The sequence below is a fragment of the Pelophylax lessonae genome (genome assembly GCF_965119305.1).
Source record: "Pelophylax lessonae genome assembly, chromosome: 4".
Taxonomy (NCBI): domain Eukaryota; kingdom Metazoa; phylum Chordata; class Amphibia; order Anura; family Ranidae; genus Pelophylax; species Pelophylax lessonae.
The window spans coordinates 554,192,028-554,219,951 of record NC_138771.1 but is presented as its reverse complement, the minus strand read 5'-3'; the positions used below and the strand labels follow the sequence as shown (position 1 = coordinate 554,219,951).

Sequence of the window (27,924 nt, the reverse complement as noted above, 5' to 3'; positions counted from 1 at the left end):
ACCTCATATTATATGGTTTTGGTAAATCTAAAGGAAAGTCTTCAGAAAATCTTAGTGTGTATGGCCCATTACTTGCAATTGTTAAATGTTTTCTCCATTTAAAGCAGAGTTACACCCTAATTTTCAACTTAAAACCATACATAGCATTAACACATTCTAAAAACGAATTGGATAATTTTTTTTTTTTTTCACTTACCTTATTTTTAATGAAAAATATCTTCCCTTCCCTCCACTTCCTCCTTATGCGGCCACGGCTGCCGACATCATTTCCTCCTTTGCATTGACTCCTGGGAGATGAGCGCCATCAATCCCAGGAGTCAATGCGTCTGCACCGGTGTCCCTCGTCACTTCCGGTGCAGGCGCGTCATTCCCTACTGAATGATTGAGAACAGCTTCTGGGCATGCACAGAACCAGCTGTGGGATGACGCGCCTGACCCGGAAGTGACGAGGTATAGCATTCTGGGACTCCGAAATCCAGGAAGAGGGACACTGCGGCTTCAGCTGCCCACACCACAGTTGGCAGCGCTGGACAAGACCTTCACAAGGTAAGTAACTCATCCTGCAGGTACAGGGGACAGGTTAGAGAATACCCTTGTTTAAATGCACAAACAAGGACTATTCTAGGGGTATTTTTAGTTAAAAAAAAAAAAAAAAAAAATGGCTGGCACTCCTCTTTAACCACTTGCCGCCCACCGTCATATGAAGGCGGGACGGTGCGGCCATTATCCTGGGAAGACGTCATGACGTGATCCAGGAATGCAGGGCGTGCGCGCCGCCGTGCACTGCCGGTGTCGGCGTGTCCCCGGGACACAGCCGGTCACCGGCAGGGGGGAAACAGCCAATGGGCATGGCTGTTTCCCACGTGATCGGCTGTGTTCCAATGACACAGCCGATCACAGTACAGCAGCCCGGAAGATGACCGCGCATGCGCGATCCGGAGCGCGCAGCGCGGTCATGTCGGTGGCGCTGTGTTCCGTAGGAACACAGCTGTAACCGGCAGTAGTAAACAGTCACTGACAATGACTGTTTACTAAGTGATCGGCTGTGAATCCATTCACAGCTGATCACAAAATGTAAACAAAGAGCAGTAACTCACTGTTACTAGCTCGTCTCCCCTCATACAGTTTCCAGTGTGAGGAGAGCAGAGCTAGAAATAGTGAGTTACTGCTCTGTGTACACATGTCAAATGTAAAAGCACGCAAATAAAGGTCCCCACACAGTCCTCAGCCCCCCCAATTGCACCTGTCACCCAACAGTCACCTCATCAGTGCCCAGAAATTGACACCCATAAGGCTACGTTCACATGTGAGCGTAGCGATCGCGGGCAGAATCGCAGTGATTCTGCTCGCGATCCGGAAATCATTGCAAATTGCGGGACGCCTGTGCGTTGCCCGTGATTTGCAATAGCACCCCAAACACTGTGCGATGTTGCTGCGATTTCCACCTGCCGAATCGCGGTAACATCGCGCAAACAACGCATGATGCCCAAAAAAGGTACAAGAGCTTCTTTGGGGCATCATGCGTTGTTTGTGCGATGTTACCTCGATTCGGCAGGAGGAAATCGCTGCAACATCGCACAGCGTTTGGGGTGCTATTGCAATGCACAGGCGTCCCGCGATTTGCAATGATTTCTGGATCGCGGGCAGAATCGCAGTGATTCTGCCCGCGATCGCTACGCTCACATGTGGACATAGCCTAAAGTTCACCGGTCACCAGAGACTGCCATCAGTACCGCCGTGCACCATCGCCCGTCACTTGTCACCCTATCAAGCATTGTCACTTGTCACCCCGTCAAGCATTGTCACTTGTCACCCCGTCAAGCATTGTCACTTGTCACCCCGTCAAGCATTGTCACTTGTCACCCCGTCAAGCATTGTCACTTGTCACCCCGTCAAGCATTGTCACTTGTCACCCCGTCAAGCATTGTCACTTGTCACCCCGTCAAGCATTGTCACTTGTCACCCCGTCAATCATTGTCACCTGTCACCCCGTCAATCATTGTCACCTGTCACCCCGTCAGTCATCGTCACCTGTCACCCCATCAATCACTTGTCACCCCGTCAGTGATCGTCACTTGTCACCCCATCAGTGATCGTCGATTGTCACCTGTCACCCCATCAGTCATCGTCACCTGTTTGCCATATACATGCAATCACTTACCGACCGCCTAACGACTATATGCGTCGGCCATTTAAAGCTAAATACTGGGGTTATGGCAGCAGATAGCTGCCATAACCCCGGTATTTTTTTGAAACGGCGGGCGGTCGGCTTTCAGATAAGGGTGGTAGATTCGCTGCGGAATTACCCTTACGGTGCAGGGGAAGAGGTGCCCCCTCCTGCCGCGTCCCAGACGTTTTCCCAGCTTACCGGACCCGCCGGCAGCGGGGAAAATTATCCGGTCCCGGATCCTCAGACAGGAAGTTGAGTGAGGGCAAGATGGCCCTCACTCGAATCTATGGTCTTGGAGGACCGGAGCTACGTCAAAAGACGTTGCCTAGCAACCGGTTTAAAGGGCCGCTTTTTTGTTTTTTGTTTTTTTCTTTTTTTTGTGTAGTTGTGAGGTGTGAGGTCTTTTTGACCCCAGATCTCACAATAAAGAGGACCTGTCATGCCTATTTCTATTACAAGGGATGTTTACATTCCTTGTAATAGGAATAACAATTATCAAAACTTTTTTTATTTTTTTTTTTTAAACTGTGTAAAAATAAATAAAATTAAAGCGCCCTGTCCCCGTTAGCTCGCGCGCAGAAGCAAAACGCATACGCAAGTCCCGCCCACATATGTAAACGGTGTTCAAACCATACATGTGAGGTATCTCCGCGATCGTTAGAGCGAGAGCAATAATTTGAGCCCTAAACCTCCTCTGTAACTCTAAGCTGGTAACCTGCAGAAATTTTTAAAATGTTGCCTATGGGGATTTTTAAGTACCAATGTTTGGCGCCATTCTGTGAGCATGCGCAATTTTGAAGCATGACATGTTGGGTATCTAATTACTCGGCATAACATTATCTTTCACATTATGGAAAAAAATTGGGCTAAATTTACTGTTTTTTCTTATTTTTTAGTTCAAAAAAGTGAATTTTTTTCAAAAAGATTGCACTTGGAAGACTGTTGCGCAAATATGGTGTGATAAAAAATATTGCAATGATCTCCATTTTATTCTCTAGGGTCTCTGCTAAAAAATAATATATAATGTTTGGGGGTTCTAAGTAGTTTTCTAGCAAAAAAAAATGATTTTAGCTTGTAAACACCAAGTGTCAAAAATAGGCCCAGTCTTAAAGTGGATAAATGGACAACTTTTGTGAAAAGTGCTACTTGGATGTTAGGCCTATGTATGTGGTTAGGCTGTGTAAAAGTGTTACACATGTGGTATCGCCATACTCAGGAGGAATAGCAGAATGTATTTTGGGGTGCAATTTTTGCTATGTACATGCTATGTGTTAGAAATATTGCATAAATGGACAGCTTTGTGTAAAAAAAAAAAAAAAAAAAAAAGTGTTTTCATTTTCTTTCCACATTTCCAAAAACTTGTGGAAAAAAATGACATATTCAAAAGACTCATTATGCCTCAAAAATTATACGTTGGGCTGTTTTGCTTTCCAAAATGGGGTCATGGGGGTTTCCATTGTCCTGGTGCTCCAGGGCCTTCAAAAGTGCGATAGGTTGTCAGGAAATTATATGTGTAATTTGTGCTCCTAGAATGCCGGACGGTGCTACTTGGATGTTAGGCCTCTGTATGTGGCCAAGCTGTGAAAAAGTCTCACACGTGGTATCGCCATACTCAGGAGGAGTAGTAGAATGTGTTTTGGGGTGTAGTTGCAAGTATACATATGCTGTGTGAGAGAAATAACCTGTTAATACGTCAATTTGTAAAAAAAAAAAAAAAAAAAAAAAAAAAAAAAATCTTCATTTTGCAAAGAGTTGTGGGAAAAAATTACAACTTCAAAAAACTCACCATGCCCCTTATTAAATACATTGGAATGTCTACTTTCCAAAAAGGGGTCATTTGGGGGGTATTTGTACTTTCCTGACTTTTTAGTGTCTCAAGAAATGAGATAGGCCTTCAGTACATCAGGTGTGGTTAAGTGTGATCAATTTTCAATGATTAGCACCATAACTTGTGGACTCTATAACTTTCACAAAGACCAAATAATATATACTTATTTGGGTTATTTTTACCAAAGATAAGTAGCAGTATAAATTTTGGCCAACATTTGTGAAGAAAAATTACTCATTTGCTAAATTTTATGACAGAAACAAAGAAAAATGCGTTTTTTCACAATATTTTCAGTCTTTTTTTATTTATAGCACAAAAAATAAAAAACCCAGTAGTGATTAAATACCATCAAAAGAAAGCTATATTTGTGTGAAAAAAAGGACACAATTTTTTTATGGGTACAGTGTTGCATGACTGAGTAATTGTCATTCAAAGTGTGAGAGCGCTGAAAGCTGAAAATCAGTCTGGGCAGGAAGGGGGTGAAAGTGCACTGTAGGCAAGTGGTTAAAGTTCAAAGTTATGGCCCAGTCACATGAGCAGAAAGCGGAACACATGGTTAAAAAAAAAAAAAAATGTCCTGAAGTGACAGTCTCATACCTCCCCATCTTTTTTAGATGAGAATCATTGACACCTATCGGCAAAAGTATGTTGGCATAGGACACACCCCCTGCCACGCCCCCTTTAAAAGGAAAATTCTACGAAAAAAATTAAGTTAAACCCACAAGAGCTTTTTACCAAAACTATTCCTTTATATTGTCTTTTGAAATTTACAAATGTAGCAATTTAAAAATTGAATAAAAGGTTTAGCACTGGAAAACACTTTTTTTGAAAGCTGAAATGTGCATTTAATATATATATTCAACTGTACAGATCAGACCAAAATGAGACCAATGAGGAGGAAGAGGGACTTTGTTTCAGAAACGGGGACAGTCCCTGGAAATCAGACAGTTGGGAGCTATGCAGGCTGCATCTTGGGGTACACAGCCATACCTGTACACATGTGGTTGGATCTTAGTCAGCGTACAGCCGCATACTGTCTTGCTTTGAACAGACTGCTATGTGCAAAAACCTATTCAGTGCAGATAGGCTTGTTGTTCATGGTACAGCATTTAATCACCCGTATGAATAAGCCCTGTAGGAAGTCCACGTTTGGTTCTTGCACATATTGGATAATCCAAGAGTGAGCTCTTCCTGCCATAATGTCTGAGTCTCTTCGGGACCTCTGGGGGGGGTTTGATGTTCACACCAGCACATCGATGAGAGGAAAGGGTGGGTAAATGACAGGATCCCTTTACTGTGAGAGCCACAGCTGTCAGCAGAAGCGCCAGAGTGCTGCCAGTATGGGCACAGCAGGAAAAAAGTGCATTTGAGAGATGAAACAAATGAGGGGAGAGACAGAAGGTACGTTCTACCTTTTTTTTTTTTTTTTTTTTTTTTTTTTTTTTTTTTTGCAGTAGTTGCCATAGTTTTGCTGCGGACATGCAGCACAGCCAGGCCTGCTTCATTGCCCGACACATGCACACTAGGGAGTGTCGGGTGAAACTCAGCAGATCATGAAACTCAGTACATGGCTGCTGTGAGCAGCCAGGGTATCATGTGATCGCAAGGATTGGGCATAGTGATCACATGATTACAATGTAAACAAACCATCATGAATAGTTTCCATTCAGGATTGCTTCTGTGGAGGTGCAGAGTGGTGTGGTGGCTTCAAACTTGCTTGCTTTCTGTTGTGAAGCTGTGATTGGCCCACAGTTATGTGGTACTGGACACCCTGTACCCATGTGATTAACTGTTGCCAATCACAGCATGTCTGCAGAAAGCATGTCAACAGGGGTCATTTGGGGGGTATTTGTACTGCCCTGCCATTTTAAGGTTCTCAAGAAATGAGAGGCCGTCAGCACATCAAGATTGATCAATATTGAAATATATAGTATATACCATAGTTTGTAGACTCTAAAACTGTCACACAGACTAAATTTATACAGATTTGGGTAATTTTAATCAAATATAGTAAAACACATTTTTATCTAAATTTATGAAGACAATATTAGTTATTTGCAAAATTTTAAAAACAAAACCAAGAAAAATTCTGGTCTTTCAAAATATTGGGTATTTTAGTTTCTATAGCAAAAAAGTAAAAAACCCAGTAGTGAAAAATTACCACCAAAAGAAAGCTCTATTTGTGTGAAAAAAAAGATATACATTTAATTTGTGTATAATGTTGTATGACTGAGCAATTGGCAGTTTAACCACTTAAGCCCCAGAGGATTTGGCTGCTAAAGGACCCGGGTTTTTTTGCGATTTTTTTTTTTTTTTTTTTTTTTTTTTTTTATCACGCGCTATAAACAAAAAAAGAGCGTAAATTTTGCAAAAATATCAATTTTTCACATTTTTTTTTTTTATATGAAATTCCCCAAAAAAAAATGTAAAAATCAAAATTTTTTAACATTTTTCGGCAAATTTGTTTGATGCTACCTATGTTTGGTAAAAAAAATCACAAAAAGCGTATTTTGATTGGTTTGCGCAAAAGTTATCGCGTTTACTAACAAGGGGAAAGATTTTTGGTGTGTTTTTTTTAACGCGTAATGGCGGCGATCTGCGATTTTTTTTTTTTTTTTTTTTTTTTTTTTTTTTTTTTTTTTTTTTTCGGTACTGCGACATTGCGGCGGACAGATCGGACCCTTGACTGACATTTTTGACACTTTTGGGGGTACCAGTGACATTACTGCAGTAATCAGTGCTATACATATGCACTGTTACTGCAAAAATGACACTGGCAGGGAAGGGGTTAACTTTATTGGACAGGGAGGGGTTAAGTGTGTCCTAGGGGCGTGATTCTAACTGTGCAGGGACATTGCTATTGGTGTAAAAGCAAAGATCAACAGTTCTACATAGTAGAACGGTCAGATCTTTACTTTTACACAGGGAGAACTGACAGGCAGCTTGTTTACACAAGCCGCTCTGTCTTTCTCCCTTCACAGGAGCGATCGCAGTGTGACTGGCGGACATAGAGTCCGCCGGTCACACGCACTGACTTGTCTGTGAACGAGCCGCGGCGGGCGCGCGCCCGCAATAGGCTCGCAAGTCAGTGACAGGCGAGTGACGTATCGATACGTCACTCTGCCTGGCCGGGGCTGACCGCCGCAGTATATAGTCGTGCGGCGGTCGGCAACCGGTTAAGTAGCACAGTATTGAATAGCAAAAATGTCCTCGTCACAAAGGGGGTAAAACCTTCTGGAGGGCAAGTGGTTAAGCTAATGCTTTTATTTTATAAAAACGAGTTTGGCATCACGTTCATATCAGTTCCACCAGCTGAATGCTGTGTTTCCTGTAAAGCGAGTCATACACTATGATGTTTGGCCAGTTCCTGATGACCCAGCTAAAATTCACGTAGTGGGTGGGCCTGTCGGCCCCCTCCGCCTGACATCCTTGAAGGAGCCAGGAGGAAAATTGTTGTCTGAACACTGGCTGTACCTTATCAGATGCAACCACACAATCGCCGCAGTGGGACATTTGTCCATGCCCTGTATAGAATTTACGGAGAAATTTGTTCTTTTTTTTCCTTTATGCTGTGGGGCCTCCATAATTAATAAATACACCCGCACCCCTGTAACCAAAGCATTTTAAAACCCACTGACTGCAGACTCCATGCTGTTTCTCACATACAGAAAGCCTTGCGTATCAAAAACCGGTTTCTCATGGCTCCAATCGCTCCTACAATTTCTTCATTTCAAGCTAATTCTCTGAAAGTGTGAGATTGCATTTGTGTTGTTTGTCCATAGATGTGATGTGCTGGTTTGGACAAGCTGGGGAATCTGCTATCCAACCTCCTCCTGAAATTCCTGTGCTCCTCAGGCAAGCACACACAGCAGGAAAACCTGAAAATCTACATAGTTGGGAAGAGCAGGACAAGTAAATGCAGTGCTGTAACCCACAATGTGACCAACTGACACCTCCCTCAGGCACCACACCGGAGCAGAACCTGCCTCAGGAGCTGGCTGATGGTGCTCGTCTACATACTTTCCATATGAGTGGTGGGAAGCAGTCGGACAACTGAGATATCATGAACTCCATTAACTTTTAAGGCCTCACACTGGCTGGTTAGCCTCTCTGCCTCAGATTCTGACTTTCGTTCACGCTGTTAGTCTGAGAGGCTGAGAAATGTGCCAGCTGGATGGTGTACTGAGTGGCACTAACCTTGGGGCCAAATTTGCCAAAGGACATCCAAAAGTCTGCATTTGGGCATTTGTTTCTCGGCAGTGGCGGCTGGTGCTCAAAATTTTTGGGGGGGGGGCGCAAACAGAAAAATGTAATGGGCATTGCTTTGCGGCAAAACGCTGTAAACCATTGCGTGACTTTGAGGTCGCAAAAGTGTGAAAGGGGCCTTCAGTAATTAAGGTATAGCGTGCCCCCTTTCACTGCAGAGTGACGTGCGTGCGTGCCCCCTTTCACTGCAGAGTGACGTGCGTGCGTGCCCCCTTTCACTGCAGAGTGACGTGCGTGCGTGCCCCCTTTCACTGCAGAGTGACGTGCGTGCGTGCCCCCTTTCACTGCAGAGTGACGTGCGTGCGTGCCCCCTTTCACTGCAGAGTGACCAGCGTGCGTGCCCCCTTTCACTGCAGAGTGACCAGCGTGCGTGCCCCCTTTCACTGCAGAGTGACCAGCGTGCGTGCCCCCTTCAATCCAGTGCACTTACCTGGATCATCGGCAGCAGCAGTGGCGGCAGCACGGCTTCTCCTCAGTCCCCCGGCGCGTCTCCTCGGGTCCTCCCGTCTCCTTCTCGGCCAATGGAATGGGGTTTGCCTTGCAGCCAATCAGGTATTAGACCCACTCCCTGATTGGCCGGGAGGAGGATCCGCGTGACGATGGCGAATTTTTATTCGTTATTGTCACACAATGGGTGGAGTTGGGGCGCACTGCTCTGCGCCCCGGGTCAACCCTTTGCACCGCCCTATTGGAGCCTCTGGCTCTAACCAGGTGATGAAAAAACAAAAAGCCCTATTGAACTCCATGCGTCCGGCGCCCCAGACGCATGGATAGAGGGGGCGGCATCCCTGCGTCCCCAACACACCGGCCTCCACTGTTCCTCAGCCTTAAACATTTTTTACCACTCGGTACACCTCCCAACCTCTGCATTTTCCAGCTTGTCGTAGTTTGAGGCTGTTTGCTAGCAGTGCTGGACAGTGCATCTGTGCCATAACCGCAGAATCTGAGGAGCAGGAGCTAAACACCCAGTGTGCCTGAGGTCTAATAGACTTTTTTTTTTTTTTTTTTCCACTTCGCTTTGCAGAAGCTGGGTTATATGGAGAGATAAGGCGATGCTGCGCAACTGAGGAAAGTTCAGGGTTTCTGTTAATGAAAGAGAGAACAGTATGCTATGTTATCAAATAAACCAAAAAAATGAACTGATGAGTTTGATGTACATTGTACTGTAAGAGCAGATATGTCTAGCGTGCACAATTGATGCAAGCATTTTCAGTGTACTGTGTCAGTTTGACCTAGTTTAGTATGGAAAGAGCAAAGTTCAGTAGATAAGAGCTGCCAACTAGTCTAGCCCAAATGGATGTTGAAATTCATCGGAGAGCTCATGTGGCTATGCTTATTAAATTGGAAGGTTGGTGATTTTGGTTTTTGTATTTATTGTGGAACTTTGTTAGCAGAAGGGAATAGGGGGATACTCCAACTTGTCCTTATCTGCTGTGAATAGTTCAACTCTCACTTGGCCTCACCAGGTTATTTGTGGAAGCACACACTGCTTTAACTATACTGCCACTTTTATGGAAGAATAGAGTCCTCTTGCTTTGCTTGAAGCCAACAGCCATGGCGCTTGCGACCTGCAGCAGCTTCATCTTTCTAAAAGCCCTGGCCCAGCAGACAAATCAAACTAAATCAGTGACCGCTGAATAAAAAGCATAGCTCCCAACTGTCCCTGATTTGGAAAAAAAAAATACAAAATTTGTCCTTCTTTCCTCCTCATTTGTCCCTCATTTTGGTCTGATCTATTAGGTTCTATATCCAATGTACTTCTTGTCTATCAAAAAGTCTCCCAGCGCTAAACCTTTAATCTAAATGGTTTCTTTTGTAAATTTTTAAAAGCCAGTATAAAGTAATAGTAGTTGTGGTGAAGGAAAAAAAAAAGCGTTTGTGGGTTTAACTTCTTCCACCCTACAACATGTGTATTGAGGACAGGGTTTAGCTAATCTTTAATGTTCCATCTAAAGTAGAACAACTCTGGCAAATAGGTCAAGAATGTACAATGACCCATAGCAGCCAATCCTAAAGTACCTCTGTAGAATGAAAAATAGCTTTTCTCAGGAGTTTCAGCCTTGGGGAGAATCTTCAAATCTGATATAGTCCAGTAGCATCAGCGGCCTCCACTGCACACTGGCTCCTGTTGCTGGGCCCCTACGTCCCTATAGGAAACCACAGTGGCATCGCGGCTGGCAGGAGACACAACCTAGTATAGTGTGGGACCTGGCATTTTAACACTTTTTTTTTTTGTATTTTTTTGTCAATTTGATTTACTTCCCACTGCTCGGATCAGTAGACCATCAGCAATTTATCTGAATAAGGCAAACTGTGTTGAGCAGTTGTCCACAACAACCTAAACGCAGGTGCTGTACAGTAGGCATGTGTTGCTTATAGTACAACCTGCCTCCCCCAGTGGAATACTTGAACAGGAAAAACCCAAACTTCTGGGTATGGGGGATTGGTGTCTGACTGACTACCACTAGAACCAAGCACTGTCTGTGGGGCAAGTGTGGGTGAGGCATGCCTAGCCCTTTGCAAATACTGACTTTCAGAAAGTCTTTATTTACATAAGCTTTTTGGGAGGCAGCTTGTGAACTTGGAAGCATACGCCTTAGGGGTGACTACTGTACAGGGCCTGTGTTAAGCTGCCCATAGAGGAGTCCAAATTTCGATCTATGTATGGGCACTGTGGTTAAACAGAAGTCTATCTACTGTTGAATTCTGTACCACCATACGGTTGGAATTTTTTTTACTTAAGTGCTGATCAGTGTATGTTGATGGCGGGGAAGCCGGGACACAGCGGGAGGATTCCCCCATCCAGATCTAATGTGTGGATGGGGGATTCAGGTTGGCGCAGCTCAGGTTACATGCTGGAGAGGACAGCAAGCTGGCAGATGGGTGCATCTTATTGCAGAAGAGACATTGCATGTCTCTTTTGCAATATAGAGCCTGCTCGCTATTTGTGACTGCGGAAGTTTACCTTTCACTTAGTTTACCAATTGGTTTAATTCTGGGCAGTGCAGAAAACCATGTATGCCTCAGCACATCCATGTAATGGCATCCACGAAGAGACATAATTTTAACTTGCTGAAATGGTTTCCAAATTCCTAAAATTGCTCCTTCAATTTCCCTTGTATTTGTAACTGACCTTCTCAACTTACTGCAAGTCTATGGGACAATCTTGAATGATTAGAACCAACCAGTGTCTGCAGAATCCATATTTTTGCCTAGACCTCAAGTCACAAGAGGGAGATTAGGAGTAAGGTTTTTCATTCATGGAAAAGGAGGGTAGTTTCTCATTCATGTCAAGTAAGAATTTTCATCGGCCAACTTTGAGACTGGTTTTTATCACATTTTATTTATTTTTCATAGGGGAGTTCTATAAACCGTTCTGAAGATTTTAGATATGGTGATTTGCATACAGCTTCCACAGATTGGAGGTCTCCCCCTAATGTTACAAATGAGGGCGGTATTCCAGAAGGACCCACAAACGGGCTAATACCAGGTGAGCCAACATTGGACTGTGCTAAGTTTGAGAGGTTGACATTGTCTCAATATGTAGTGGTGGCACTGTTTTTTTAATAAATACATAGGGCATAATAGTAGTTGTTTTTTACTCCCATGCCCTTGTAAAATATAACTTGGTGGTTCATTGACCAGGTGTTCTTTATGTGTAAACTAATATATAATCATTTTTATTTCTGTGTATGTTCAAAAGCTAGAACCTGCTTGGTCTGGCTGTGAAATGTCCTACAGAGGTTGAAACCCTTACCCATGTTATACCAACTAACTGTTCACGATTCACACTTGAGTGTAAGGGCATTTCGACGTGTGGGTTTTTTTTTTTTTTTTTTTTTATGGTCCTGCATGTTTTAGGAGTGATTGGCCATACAAGAACAACTTTTTTTGGTTCCATAGACTTCCAATTGAAGTCTTTGGGGTCAAGATGTCCATATCTTCCTGAAAATAAGCTCCTGTTTTTTTTTGTTTTTTTTTAAGACCCAGGCATGTAAGCGAAAGGTACTTGAGCACTCAGATGTGAACTGGCACCTATTAAAACGTGTGTTTTTTTTTTGTTTTTTTTATGTTGAGTGTTTTCATAGCTTTAAGCTATGAAATGCTCAGGTGTTAATAAAGCCTAAGGTTTTTATGTATCCCTATTGAAGAGATTTCCCTCTTCCTGTTGTGTCATTGAAAAGGAAGTGAGAAGTATTCTTTATTACCTGCTGTATGTCTGGGATAGGAGGTGGTAGGATTCTCCACAAAACAGACACATGGCCAGTGGTGTATTTTGGTTTTGTGCTGCCCTAGGCAAGACTAAAATTGGGTGCCCCCCCCAAGTAAAATTGGCCCCATTCCTTTTTTTTAAAGGATGTGACTCCCTCCAAAATTGAAGGACTACAAGCATGAACCCCTGAGATCTCACGAGGGGGGGGGGTGAGAGGGGTGGGAGAGAGAGAGAGAGAGGGGATGAAAGAGGGGATCAGAGAGGGAGGGGGTCAGAGAGAGGGGGGAGATAGGGAGGGGGGGATGAAAGAGGGGAGATGCGAGTGGGGGGGATAAGAGAGGGGGGATGAGAGAGGTGAGAGAAAGGGAGGGGGGTGAGGGAGAGAGGGATGATGATGATACAGAGAGAGAGAGGGGGGTAGGTGAGAGTGGGTGTGTGAGAGAGAGAGAGAGAGGGGGGGGTCAGAGAGAGAGAGGGGGGGGGGATGAAAGAGGTGAAATGAGAGTGGGGGATAGAGAGAGGGAGTGAAGAGGGGGGTAGGTGAGAGGGGGGGTCAGAGAGAGAGAGGGGGGATGAGAGACAGAGAGGGAGGGGGGATGAGACAAAGAGAGGGGGGATGACACGGAAAGAGGGGGGGGGGTAGGTGAGAGAGGGGGGTGTGAGAGAAGTGGCTCTAGCAACCAGTGGCCAATAGAGTCTCAGGTGGAGGGGGGTCGGCTTTTTTGCTGCCCCACTGCAAAGTGCTGCCCTAGGCCTGGGCCTTGTTGGCCTAGGCCAAAATACAGCACTGCACATGGCCATTAAAAAAAAATGATTTCTCATGCTGCTGAATACCTGAAATTAGATGTCCTTTTGGGAAGACCTTTCCAGGGTGGTGTGGTGTGTTTTTTTTTTTTTTTTTTCCCCCCTGATTTTTTTATTGCAAAAATGCACTCAAGTATGAATTGATGCTTGACTCTAAAGCTGGATACACACTATACAACTTTTGTTGGTAGATTTCCTTTAGATTTACCTTCAACTATGCAGTGCAAAGGCCTGCCTGATTGCATACACATTGAAAGTGTTTAGGTTTGACCTCATATTATATGGTTTTGGTAAATCTAAAGGGAAAAAATCTAAAGACAATTGTATAGTGTGTATCCAGCTTAAAGCTGGCCATAGGTGGCTGAACGAACATAAACTGACTTCTCCATGCAAAGAAGAAAGGTGAATGGAGGAATCCAACTCGTCAGGAGGACATTGTATTCTGACCGCAGGACTCTGCACTGCCAGAATACATTGATTAGCAGCATTAGATTATTGGCTGCGGTAACTGATCGATAAGTTTTAGGGATCGACTTGTTTCGAACAGGAACAGCTACACATGGGTCAAAATGTAGCCGTTCCCTGCTGAAACTACTGAATTTTAATCCATCTATGACCAGCTTAAGCTGTGTCTGCAGAAGAGTGCTGACTTTTTGTGCAGTGACTGTTGGGAACCAATCCCACTTCATTATGTACTAGTCTGACAGAGTAAATTCTGAATAGATGCAACTTGAATTTGGCATTCTTTTAATTCTGCAAATGTAGCAAATGTATTTGTATTTCTGTGATTAGAATTCCGTATTCTCATTTATCTAATTCATTCCCTTAATGGTCTTTGCAGGTCTGATAGCTGCCGGTATCTTCATAATGTTCCTGCTCGGCCTGTATGCAATCTTATGGAAATGCATGGTGTCGCCACCGACTAAGTGAGTGTATAGAGTAAGGGATTGCCTCATTTATTCAGATCATAGCCAGACCTTTCCTTTTCCCCCTCATGTCTGTTGCTTTGGAATGAGCAGTGCATGTTAGTGGTGGTAATGCGTACTGCTGTATGCACACCATTAGTCCCATAGTCCATCATGACAGCAAGCAAGAGAGGATGGCTACTTTCTTACATACAGTGGGACCACAGAGCAGGGGTGTAGCGTGGGTTGTCTCACCCGGGACAGGTAAGTCATTTGCGCCCCCCTAACCCGGGGACTTGTAGCACTCCCTTCCACTAGTACAGTAGTTCTGACCTACTTGATTCCTACACTGACATTCCTGACCACTACACTGACCTACCTGACCCCTACGCTGACTGACCTTCCTGAACCATTACACTGACCTACTTTACACACCTACTTCCTACACTACTCAACCCCCATCCTCCACACACAGTACGATGCAGATGGTGGATCCATCATTGTCCATTCGATCGGAGCTCTCCCCAGCAGCGGGCAGGCATTATTGTAGGAGCCCCCGCCATTAAGCCACTCCTTGGTATCCCTGCCACCGGGAGGTCAGCTAGCAGCCACTGCACCTCTCCCTCCCATGGCCATAACTGCTCAGAGCACTGCCCCTCCCCCTCACAGGCTACACCAGAGGGGCAGACTGGACCAAAGGAGCCCTGGGGCAGCTGGAATAGGGTGCCGCTGAGAGGAATGCCCTAATGCCTCAACGGAGGTGTAGGGGTCCGGGGGAGGCAACAAGCTGCAGCACAGACCCTCGGGATGGCAAGGGAATAATTTTGCGCCCCCCTAAATGTTGCGCCAGGTGCGAGATGACTGGCTGCACCCCCCACGCTACGCCACTGCCACAGAGGGTGATGTAACCACAGTGGCAAAAAGCAAACAAAAGAAATCTAATAGATTCTTCTTTCTTTGCAAAACGGCAGGACCTTGGCTACCTTGCGATACCCACAACCCCCCCGCATAGTGGAAGCCTATCCTTGATGCAGATTTCTTTCATCCGTAAAAAAGCCAAGTATATATTAGAGAGGTGTGGTGAGTTAAGCTGGCCATACAATGACCAAATTGTTCCAGTTCCTAATGATCCAGATAAAATTTGGTCAATGGGTGGTCCTGTTGGCACTACTCCAGCCAGCATCCTTAAATTGAAAAACTCAAGGAAGCCAGGGGTGAAAAATGGTTGGGCGAGCAGAGCCTGCATCCAGTCACTGTTCAGCGATTCAGACAGACAGTGGAATATGTGCTATGGGAGACTTGTGCATCTTTGCTGTTTTGCAAAGAATCTGTTAATTTCTTTTGTTCAGGCTGGATAAAAACTCTGGTAATGTATGATTATCTTAAAGCAAACAGTAAAGCGGCGCAAGAAGCAGATCATGTAGAAGCCATAGCAATAATCATAATCTCTCTTGTACAAGCCTGACCTTAGTAAAATAATTCTGATTGGTAGGTCTGGGTTATTTGATTTTTGCGCTTGGTTCTTTACTCCTTGTGTAAAATGAATAGCAGTCAGTGTATGAATTGGTTCTTTGTTAATGTACTTGGCTCAGTTGTACTACAGTGGGTTGAAAAGTATTTATACTCCTTTAAGGTTTTCCTCATTTTGTCATTTTACAACCAAAAATGTATTTTATGTAAAATAGACCAACCCAAAGTGGCACATAATTGTGAAGTGGAAGGAAAATGATAAATAGTTTACAAAATGTTTTTCAAATATCTGAAAAGTGTGGCATGCATTTGTGCTCAGCCCCTTTTACTCTGATACCCCTAACCAAAATAGTGGAAACAATTGCCTTCAGAAGTTACCTAATTAGTAAATAGAGTCCACTTGTGTGTAATTTTAATCCTCATTATAAATACAGCTGTTCTGTGAAGCCCTCGGAGGTTTGTTTAGAGAACCTTAGTGAACAAACAGCAGGCCGATGAAGGCCAAGGAACACACCAGACAGGTCAGGGATAAAGTTCTGGAGAAGTTTAAAGCCGGTTTAGGTTCTAAAAAATATCCCAAGCTTTGAACATGTCACGGAGCACTGTTCAATCCATCATCTACGAAAATGGAAAGAGTATGGCACAACTGCAAACCTACCTAGATATGACTGTCCGCCTAACCGGACAGGCCGGGTAAGGAGAGCATTAATCAAGCAGCCAAAAGGCCCATGGTAACTCTGGAGGAGCTGCAGAGATCTGCAGCTCAGGTGGGAGAATCTGTCCACAGGACAACTATTAGTTGTGCACTCCATAAATCTGGCCTTTATGGAAGAGTGGCCAGAAGTCCAGTTTTGCAGTTTGCAAGAAGCCATGTGGGGGTCAGCAAACACGTGGAAGAAGGTGCTCTGGTCAGTTGAGGGCAAAAATTAACTTTTTTGGCCTAAAAGCAAAATGCTATGTGTGGCAGAAAATTAACACTGCACATCACCGTGAAACACGGTGGTGGCAGCATCATGTCGTGAGGATGCTTTTTTTCAGCAGGGACAGGGAAGCTGGTCAGACTTGATGGGAAGATGGATGGAGTCAAATGCAGGGCAATCTTAGAAAACCTGTTAGACTGCAAAAGACTTGAGACTGGGGCAGAGGTTTACCTTCCAGCAGGACAACGACCCTAAACATACAGCCAAAGCTACAATGGAATGGTACTTTAGATCAAAGCATATTCATGTGTTTGAATCGCCCAGGCAAAGTCCAGACCTAAATCAAATTGAGATCTGTGGCAAGACTTGAATTGCTGTTCAGATGCTCTCCATCCAATCTGACAGAGCTTGAGCTATATTGCATAGAATGTGCAAAAATGTCACTCTAGATGTGCCAAGCTGGTAGAGACATCCCCAAAGACTACAACTGTAATTTCAGCGCAAGGTGGTTCTACAAAGATATAGGCCCTTTTTACACGGGCTTTCCAATTGGGTCCACCTGTCAGTTTTTCAGGCGGACCTGATCGGACGCTCCATGCACCCCTATGGGGCAGCGGATGTCAGTGGTGACATGTCTGCTGCTATCCGATCCTGTTCGTGAAATCCAGACGGCTGGTAACCCTATTTTCCATCCGTCTGGAGGATTGGATTGGATGAAAACAGATCTCCCCATAGAGGAGAGCGGGGCTCTGACAGGTCCGTCTCTGCACAGTGAGCAGAGACAGACCTGTCATCTGTCTGCTCAGTAAATCAATTAACCCCGCTAAGCAAAACGGAGTCTGTGTGAAAGAGTATTAGTAGGTGGGGCTAAATGTAAATGCACACCACACTTTTCAGATCTTGATTTGCAAAAAAAATTTATGTTGGTCTATAACATAAAATCCAAATAAATAACATTTTACGTTTTTGGTTGTAACATGACAATGTGGAAAATGTCAAGGGGTATGAAATACTTTTCCAAGGCACTGTATGTAGCAATAGTACCATGAATATGGAATTATATTTTTATTGCATATGGATTTATATTTTATTGGATATAGTTTTTTTAATGTTTGTTTGTTCTCTACTCAGCAGGAAGAGAAAGAAGAAGAAGAAACGCACCGTGACCAGCCCTCCTTCCCAGAAGCCTCTTGTTGTATGATTGTAAATTGCGAGCATGAGGCTGCAGGCCCTTGGCTGCCTCGGCCCACATTGTGCCACTTCCAGCTCTGCAGACTGTCCCTTCCTTTTTTCTGTGCCTGACAGGACTGTGAAGAGTATGATTAAGCTGGCACTGTCGTCCTCTGCAGAGCATCCCTTCTCGCCCTTCAGGAGGAGTTCTATGGAAGAGTGTTTCCAGTATTACCTGCAGAGCAGGTGTAAAAATATGTATATTTGCTTTTTTTTTTTTTTTTTTTTTTTTGTCTTTTAGTATTTATTTTTAGATTGTTTCTAGGAACTTGATGTACATCTGCAAAGTGTTACTATTGCATTCCTTCTGTATAGTTGTAAATAAAGACTTTGAGTTGTCATTCACTGAGGTGCAGATTCCTTATGAGGAGATGTGCTATGAATGCCACTCTGTCTCCAGCTGTGAAGGAAGAATGAGTTTCTTCTCCCCCACATGGAGGCTGTGGTAAGGAGGGAATTGCATTATGAGCTGGGGGCTGCGATCGGTGAGGCCAGTGGGCACGTGTAACAATAGCACAGTCTGTGCCAGGCCAGGAGGGAACATTCCAGATTCATTGTTTTCACTGAATGTACAACGTGTCACCAGGTCAGGAGCTGTGTGCTAGTCTCATCTGTACAAACTGAGATAGAACTCTGTTCAAATCCATGTCTCTGTATGTACAGATATACATGCTATTTGTGTGTGACCACATGTGAACACTGAAAATTTTTAAGGAAACCCTTTGTACATACTTGCCTAATTGGGAAAACTTTTGTAAAAACAGGTATTTTTTTGTTTTTCATGTATTGCAATAATGTTTAAGCTAGCCAACTGCATCAAACTCATTTGCCACATAGTTGCAAGGGCAACTATGTGGCAAATGAGGTTTAATGTTGATAAATGTAAAGTTATGCACTTGGGGGCTGTGAATATGCATCATACATACTAGGGGGAGTAGAACTGGGGGAATCCATAGCGGAGAAGGATCTGGGTGTTCTGGTAGATCATAGGCGTATGCAATGCCAAGCTGCTGTTTCCAAAGCAAGCAAAGTCCTTTCTTGTATTAACAGAGGCATAGAAAGAGAGAGAGAGATATAATTTTGCCACTGTACAGATCATTAGTAAGGCCTCATCTGGAATATGCAGTTCAGTTTTGGGCACCAGTTCTTAAAAAGGATATCTGGGAACTGGAGAAAGTGTAGAGAAGGTCAACCAAACTGATAAGAGCCATGGAGGACCTCAGCTATGAGAAAAGATTAGACGAACTGAATTTATTCTCTTGAGAAAAGGATATTAAAAGGGGATATGATCAACATGTATAAATGCATATGGAGTCCATATAGTGAACTTGGTGTTGAGTTGTTCACTTTACGGTCAACCCCGGGGACAAGGGGGCAGTCTTTACACCTAGAGGAAAACAGATTTCGTCTTCAAATACGGAAAGGTTTCTTCACCGGAAGAGCTGTGAAAATGTGGAATAGACTCCCTCCAGAGGTGGTTCTGGCTAGATCACTAATTTTTTTTTTTTTAACCTGACTTTTTTTTTTTTTTTAACCTAACTATGTAAAGTAATCCCTTTGAGGGCCAGATTAAGGCCCCTTTTCACATGGGTCCGTTCCGACGACTGAGTCCTTTCTGCTCAGCGGGGGATCGATCTACCGATCCCCGCTGAGCAGGCGGATGACAGCTCCGTCTCTGCTCTGTGTGCAGAGATGGAGCTGTCAGATCCCCACTGTCCTCTATGGTAGAATCTGATGAGAACGGACCGCCTGTCCAGATTTGACGGCCGCGGGTGTCAGCGGAGAGGTCTCCACTGACATTCGCTGCCCCATAGGGATGCATGGGGCATCCGATCAGGTCTGCCTGAAAAACTGACAGGTGGATCTGATCGGACCGTATGTGTGAAAGGCTGGCCATACTTTGTACAATTTTCTGTTTGATTTACCACAAACCACATAAGATGAGGTCAAAGCTAAACAACACTTTCACTTGTATCCAATTAGGCAGGCCTTTGAAGGTAAATATCAAGGCGCACTGAGTTGAAAGGGTGCAGCCGTGCAAGTCTAACTATGGAAGCACCAGGCTTCGGTATGAGTGCTGCATTGGTGTGTGTGTGTGTGTGGTTAACCCTGAGGTGAGGTGGAAGGGCGCAGCCTTGTAGGCACAACACTACGGAATTGGAATTACCAGGCTTCCATTAGGACTGGCCGCCTGGCACCCCTTAATAATCCAATCACCGCCACGCCTCCTGTACCTCTTGCAAGCCCTACCAGTTAAAATACCTTGAGTGTTCTTTCATACACTCCGATCAGCGTTTATCAGATATGTATGGCAAGGGAAACACCCGTACCTCAAACACTCACTCCTACAGCGCCCCAAACTTGCTGGTGGAGTAGGTCTCCCCGATCCCGCTAGATGCTGTACGGCGGCTCATATGACCAGAGTAATTGCCTGGTGTAGACATGCCCCTCCTAAATTGTGGGTATCTTTGGAACAGGAGGCGGTGGCGGCTCCTGTGGAAGGTCTCCCCTGGGCGGGCTCCTCCTATACCCGATGGGTGCCCCCCCATTCTCTAGTTGATGCCACCTTAGCAGAACTTAAAAGATACTTCAGGTTATCGGGGACAACGGCGTTCCCCTCCCCCATGACCCTGATCATTGGCCATCCTGATTTTGCCCCGGGACTCTCGGATAGGTCTTTTCGCCTCCATACTGAAGCAAGTGTTGCTAGGGCTTCCCAATTTCTCAGCTCGTCCGGCTGGCAAAAACCTCTAGAAATAATCCCTTCATTCCGTTCTTTGCCAATGGGACACTGGAAATCATTTCAGCTCTCCTGCTTTCTCAGATCCCTTCCTGATCATACTTAATTCCGTAGACAGTTAATGCAGTTTGAAGAGCTCTGTTTAGGCGAGGGAACGATCCAGAAATCACTTTCAATCTCCTACTCTATACTTCTTTCAACGGCCTCCCAACATGACCCTTCGTTCCTCCTTAAGTGGGAAAGGGACCTAAACACTACGTTCACAACGGACCAAAAAAACAAGATACTTTTCTTTGCTCATAAATCTTCTCTATGTAGCAAATATCAGGAGACTTCATACAAGATCCTGACACGGTGCTATCGTACCCCAGCGGTGCTATCTGCCATCTTCCCGGGACACGACAATTCCTGTTGGCGCTGCGGTCTCCAGGAGGGGTACGCTTTTCCATATTTTTTGGGAATGCCCCAGGATTAGACCGTTCTGGCAACAGGTGCTACACATAGTGCATAAACTCACCGACTACTCCCTACTAGATGACCCTGCTGCTGTTCTCCTCAACTTGACACCTATGTCGAGCAAGAGGTACCGCAAATCACTACTGAAACACTTGCTGAACGTGGCTAGGGTGTGTATACCTAGCATGTGGAAACAACAAACGCCACCCCCTATTTCTCATTGGTTTACCAGAGTGAATGATATACGGCACATGGAACAGCTTACAGCAACTCTAAGGGACAAGGTGGAGGGACGCAAGACACGTTGGATTCACTGGGACCTTTTTCACTTGTCCGACGATTACTTATCCTACTCTTAACTGGCTTGCCGTGCCTGTGGGTGGGGCGGAGCGGACCCCCCACTTCTGTTCTTTTTGTCTTTCACTTCTCTGCCTACCTTCCCTTCCCTCCTACCTTTCTTCTTCTTTTCCTTCCTTCCTCTCTTTTCTACCTTTTCCCTTCTTTCCTGCTTTAGGGCACTGTGCTTGCCCTTTCCATTCTAGTAAATTATAAAATGTCACAAGGTGTGCTCCGGACAAAAGGTGGGGGGTTGGTCCCGCGGTCCTCCCCGCTTTGGGATGGAGATTTGGTGGGCCCCTTTGCCGGCCATGTGGTAGATGCCGGCGGGGATTTCGGTCCCCCTCCACTCGGGTGGGTGGCGCTGGACCACCCTCCACACGAACTGTTGTTTACAGCAGCATTGCATATGAATACAGACGACATACGAACCCAGGTTACATTACTTGTTGTTGATCCGTGATAGTCTGTTTTGCATATGGTTGTTCCCTGTGCTACGTAGACTGCATCTCTTTTACTATCATGCGATTGTTTGTAGTGGTGTTGTTCTTAATTTTTTATGGCATACCTCTAAATAAAGAATTAAAAAAAAAAAAAAATAATAATAATCCAATCACCTAGCCCATGCAGTACATGCGGAATGCAGAGTCGGGGAGGGCTGCTGTTAGAAATCATGGGGCCACATGCAGCCTACCTGAAAGATCCCCCAAAAATATGAAAACTATATGTTCACTAATACACTACAACCATTATTAGTGGACACAAACATAACTTACAACATTTCTGCTAGATCTTAAAGTTTAAATGGTATTGAGTTAATAAATACATTTTCTGTGTGTAAAGGAGGTTTTGGGGCTCATTCACATAAGTGCTGCGGCCTGTACAGTGTAACAAACAGTTTTTGTTCTGAAAATGTGGCTATTGCTGTGTGAAAGTAATGAAAATAGGCTAATTATTTTTAAAAAAAATTGTTTAAAGTATAATTCATTTTTTTTTTTTTTACAATGCTATTGGAGGGTTTGGCTGAAATATCAGGGGTCTAAACAGACCCCCTGACATCTCACCTTTTTGAAAGAGGGAAAAAAAAAAGAGAACTGAAGAATCTGATTCTTCAATCCCTTTCTCTGCATCCTTAGCTGTACTACAGATGAATGAACAGCAGACAGAGGCTCCTGTTCATTCAAAAACGGAAGTATAATAAATACAGTTTACTTTGCTTCAGTATGAATACGGTGAGTGATTTATCAATCACCTTGTTCGTTCACTAAAGGAAGGAATGTATCATTTACCGACCCCCCCCCCCTCACTCTCCATCCTGAACATCTCCAGACCTAACCCCCCCCCCCCCCCCACCATGTACCTGCAGGAGAGAAAAACCGGCAGTGCTGTGGGGGGCACACAGCAGCTTGCAGGGGGAATCGCATGTTGGCAGGACAAGGTCAACCGGTGCCCAGGGTGAAGGTGCAACTGCACCCCCCCACCACCTCTTTCAGTTGGGTGGGAGGTGAGGGGGACAGTTGAAGAGAGAGATGTGGTACGGTGTAGCATGCAGCACGCTGCTCCAAAACATATTTAACCTTTCTTTCCCGCAATAAAATATGAGGCTGACATTGATGTGGAAAAAAATGCCCAGACATTGGTGTGAGGAAAAAATGTCCATGCCTCAGTGTTGTCACTAATGGAAAATAAGGCCCTGTGCCTGTGATGTCCTATGCGAAAAAATTGTTCCCACGTCAGTGGTATCATTGGAAGGAAAAACTGTCCCTGTGCCCGTGGTGTTACTGGAAAGAAAAAAATGCTTCTGTGTTGGTGTCAATCTGAGAAGGACTGATTTGGTGGTGGTATGAAGTAAGGGGGGGAGGCTAAAAGGGTGGGGGCTCTGTGGGGTGCGTTTAACTAAGGCTGGCAATACAGGGGTCGAATTTCAAAATAATTTTCTTTTTAAAATCTTAAGAATTTTTGTTTGAATTCTGCAATTAGTGGGCCGCAGCAAAGGCCAATTTTTATGCGGTCATTGAATTTGAGTGATCGGGAATGCTGGAAATTTTTTGAGACCTGAACGATTTTCTAATCAATGATGGGAGAATTGTGTGAGAAATCGAATAGAAAAAGAAATGCGCATGAGTGCAAGAAAATAAAATTCCGGGAAAGAAAGGAAGATTCCCAGCCACTAATTATTTTCTATAGCAATATGAGGTGAAATTGAAGGCTTGGTTGGACGAATTTCGAAATCTATGGAGGCACCATTGAATCCTAAAACAAACAAAATTTCTGATTTTCCTAAAAAAAAATGATTTCGAAAATTTGACCCGTGTATGGCCAGCCTTAGGGACTCTGTGTTGCTCTGAGGAAGGCAGGGCAGCTATGTTGTGGAGAGGCAAGTTCTGTTGAAATACTAAATATTAAGTAATGGCTCTTTCAGAGGGGCATTAAAATTGATGGCTGAGCTGCAGTTTTACTGCTCCCAGCTGCCCATCTTAACTGTAACATAACAGGACAGGGCTGTGCAGATGCCATGACTGCAATGCTTTGCGGCTCCAGCTTTTTTAACTTGGGGTGCAGAGTTTGAGTGGCAATGCCACATGTCAAACTCGCCCATTGTGTATAATTAGGCCGCGCCACAACCACAAGCTTAACGTTTAGCTCAGTTGTGATTTGGTACTGCAGTGTAAAAATGGGATTCAGCAATAAAAAAAAAAAAACAGCACAGGCATTCAGCAGGCAGCAGTCCCATCTATTGAGTGCCTGTAAGCCACTGTTTTACTTCCCTCTAAAAAGAAATCCCCAGCGAAACACTTTTCAGTGAGCATTACCCCAGAGCTGAAAGAGCCCTATAAAAACAACCTCTCAAGCATATTCCTTACCAAAGGAAAAAAAAAATGTGGCTCTATAAAATCAACTTAAAAATCATAAAGCTGAAAGACATGCATGTTAATTAAATCACATAAACACTTGTGCCGATACCTATAAATATATTTGTTAGCAGCACTGTGCCAACATGCATAAAACCGATGAGTGCAAACAAACCAAGCAAGACTCATTACTGCAATCCAAAAAAAAAATCGAAGTCCATAAATTAGTTAGCTAATCGGTGCTGCCTGAACATGTGTCCCCTTTTCTGAAAAGAGTCTCTGTCCTGTGTCCATCTTACCTTCTAGAGAAGGAGGAGCAGCTCCCCTTCCTAAATCTCCCACCTCTCCAATGTCATCAGCTGCATGATGGGTGATGTTTGTCTGGAAGTCCTGCCCATCATCTTTTTGACCTCTCCCGGAAGGAGGTGGCTTCTCAGCGAGTGCCCGCCCTGCCTATGCTGTTGGAAGAAGTTTTGAAAGGATGGAAGCGCCACACCAGATTGTACAAACTTTTAAAAGATTTTTTATTTTGGAACAGCCAACGCGTTTAGGGGGCTCAGTACTCCCCCCTTCATCAGGGCTAAAAACAGGATGATGTAGGCACTTTCCAATCCCTGTGCTGAGTTGCCGAAACTTGTTGGCTGTTCAAAAACCCAAATCTTTTAAAGTTTGTACAAGCTGGTGTGGCACCCCCATCCTTTCAAAACTTCAATGAACCCCTCTGGGGGTCCAGCAATACCCCACAAGTGCTGGTGAGCAGCCCCTAGGACCACAAACCACATCTACTATTCAAATACATACGCATAAGGTTCAGTTCTCCTACATCACAAACATAGATATGCTGTTGGAAGAAGAGAGGAAAACCCTCCTAGCAGCTTTCACAGCCCGTGCTCTGCGCTGTATTCTTAAAGACAGGAGTGGCGGTAGCGTCACTCCTGGCATTCAGGCAGATGAAGAACAGGTCAATGGCAAGTTCTCGGTGCCCCCTCTACAGGACGACACTTCCCCTAGAGCATGTGCCCCTTTGTTTTTGGTCCTGGGGGGAGCGGTACTGCACGTGCAGTGTGGTCAATTGTAGGAACAATGCCCTGTGTATCTCCCCTAGTAGCTGCTGAAAGCTAGTGGGAGGGGGACCTCAGATGCTACAGGGCATCGTTCCCGTAATTGGTGCAGTACTGATCATTCCCGCTGTCCTGTACATCTGGGCCTAAATTAGGGCAGGGGCCTGGAGCCGCAGCTTCAATGGCACCTACATTTCTCCAGCCCTGAATCCCTCTCTAGTCAGTCCCTACTCTACTCTGCAAAATGCCAATTCTTGCTTGCTTATGTCATACTTTATTAGACATATAGTAAACACATTCCTCCAACTGTCTGTCTGCCCCATATTGGCACTATATGCCTAAAAAAGTATGATATAAGCAAGAAAATATTTTGCATTTCGCACAGTAGAGAAGGGACTGGCCAGAGATGAATCACTTTGACTCTGTTGACCGATTACCTGCAAGGTAAAGCCATAATGTGCTAGAATGCATCGCATACTAGCACGTTATGAGAAACTTGCCTTAAAACAAAGCCCTTCCAGCGGCACGCTGTCACCACTGACAAGGCTTCCATCTTCAACCCGTCTTTCTTCCAGGCTTGCGGACTCCGGCTGTGTGAGTGGCCGGAGCTGCGATGACGTCACTCCTGCATATGCTCATTAGAGCTGCCGTTTACGACACAGGACTCTGAAGGAATGACCTGACATTCGCCAGTGAAGTCACTGGCTGCTGTTACAGTAAATGTCTCCTAAACAGTGCATGTTTTAGGAGATATTTACAGTACCTATAGGTACAAATTATGCATGGAAATTTACTCCCACTTTAAAGGAGTTGTAAAGTCAGAAGGTTTTTTATCCTAATGCATTAGAATCTGTGTTCGGACAGCTCGAACACCTGATACTTTTGACACTTTTGAGGGGACCAGTGACATTACTACAGTAATCAGTGTTAAAAATATGCACTGTTACTGTTCTAATGACACTGGCAGGGACTGGGTTACCACCAGGGGCGATCAAAGGGTTAGGTGTGCTCCTAGGGAGTGCTTTCTAACTGTGTGGGGGATGGACTCACTAGATGAACGTAAAGACCTGTGTTCCTAAATAGTAGGAACACAGGATCCCTGTGTTCATCTGTGACAGAATGACGGTCTGCCCTGTTTACATAGACAGACTGCCTTTGTCTTCATGGTGAGCGATTGTGGGTGGTCGGCAGACATCGCGCCCACTGGTTGGCTTCCCCTCTGGCCAATCAGCACTTATGCGTGTCCCCACTGTATATTACATAAAGGGTAGTACAGGTACGTCGTTTTGGGTAATAGAGCCGACCGGCTGCAGTAAATCTACGGTGGCTGGTCGGTAAGTGGGTAATTTTGAACAGAGAGTTGTAGATCCAAAGCTACCGGAGAAAAGCACATTGGAAAGGCTTGGGCAGAAAAGACATGATAAAAATGCTTCTATTTATTATTAAAAAATACATTTCTACCTGAAAAGGTTAACTAAAATTGGCACTGGTGTCGATCGGCCGTGCAGGGGGGTTGTACCTGGTGGGGGCTTCTGCCAGGGCCCCCCCTTGTCCTGTCTGGCTCTGTCCTTGAAGCCTAGGAATCCCTATGGCCGCCCTGGAACTGTGTGAATCGACTTCATTGTAAGTCAGTCACACTCTGCTGTCATGCGATTTGGATGCGGGGAAACCCACATCCAATTCGCATATGTGTGAACCCGGCCTAAAAGTATGAGGCCAAGACCAGTTTTCATACAAGCCGGTAAATCAATGTGATCCAATAGTTTCAGTAAATTACAACAACATTCTAATAATGACAAGTCTTATGGCCAAGATAACCAAAATAAAATATTTGAAGAGAGGACTGGTCTTTTAAAAATTGACTCAAATTCCTTCATTCCCATAATACACTGAAATGAATGGGAACATTGCAACAATTTGTTTCTCCCCAGGTTATACTTTTCAATTCGTTTACACTCCAGAATTTGGGAATAGTACGATGCTTTGTGGTCTCGTGTGAAGTATTATCAGATTTTATAGCACCATCTACAGACTGTTGACAGTACTTACAGTACATTTTTGCCATTACACAAAAAGCTAATGTTTTGGAGTCAAATTATAAAATTTTTGTTTTAAAGATTTTGAATTTTGAAGATTCCTAGAGCACTATGGGTTAGCCCAGGACAAAGTATGGGCGTATCATCTCAGTCTGAGTCTGATGGACAAGTCACTGCTGAGCGATATAAAGGTGGACTAAATACCACCTATCTATTTAGACCTGTAAATAACAAGGGAAATGTGAAAGTTTACAGACAGCATCAGCTTCTGGCCAATAAAGAAAATAATAAAACATTAATATACATTTTTTACAACTTTCTTTACTGAAGTCAAAGAAAAATATTAATATAAGAGAAATTGATATATGGAATATTATCATTACACATATTAGCCACATACTGCACAGTTATCATAATAAAATATTTTCTACAAATGGTCTTTTGTTAGTTTTTCATTACAAACTATTCAGATTTAAGTGGTTGTAAACTCTTACATATACCTAGTGAAGTTAGGGGCCTCAGGTGTTACACTGAGATGAAACAAATCCTCCTAAATAAGTTGTTCCTTTTTATCTTCTTTTTACAGGTGTTCAAAGTGCAGAATTTATAGAACTTGTCTGAGCTTTCAGAAAGCAGG

At 44.3% G+C, this 27,924-nt stretch overlaps 1 protein-coding gene across 2 annotated transcripts in view; it reads left to right on the top strand.

Moving 5' to 3' along the window:
* LOC309554358 (uncharacterized protein) overlaps nucleotides 1-18,026 on the top strand; it is a 33,561-nt gene extending 15,535 nt beyond the window's left edge. Inside the window, exons 2-4 of one of the 2 annotated variants that reach the window (XM_082256021.1) lie at nucleotides 11,622-11,754; nucleotides 14,123-14,211; nucleotides 17,724-18,026. In XM_082256021.1, the coding sequence (XP_082112147.1) occupies nucleotides 11,622-11,754; nucleotides 14,123-14,211 (222 nt within the window). In that variant the 3' untranslated portion in view covers nucleotides 17,724-18,026. Of the gene's footprint in view, nucleotides 1-11,621; nucleotides 11,755-14,122; nucleotides 14,212-17,716 lie in introns of both variants that reach the window. The other variant, XM_082256020.1, reaches the window with a different exon arrangement.
* Nucleotides 18,027-27,924: the final 9,898 nt, after the last annotated feature.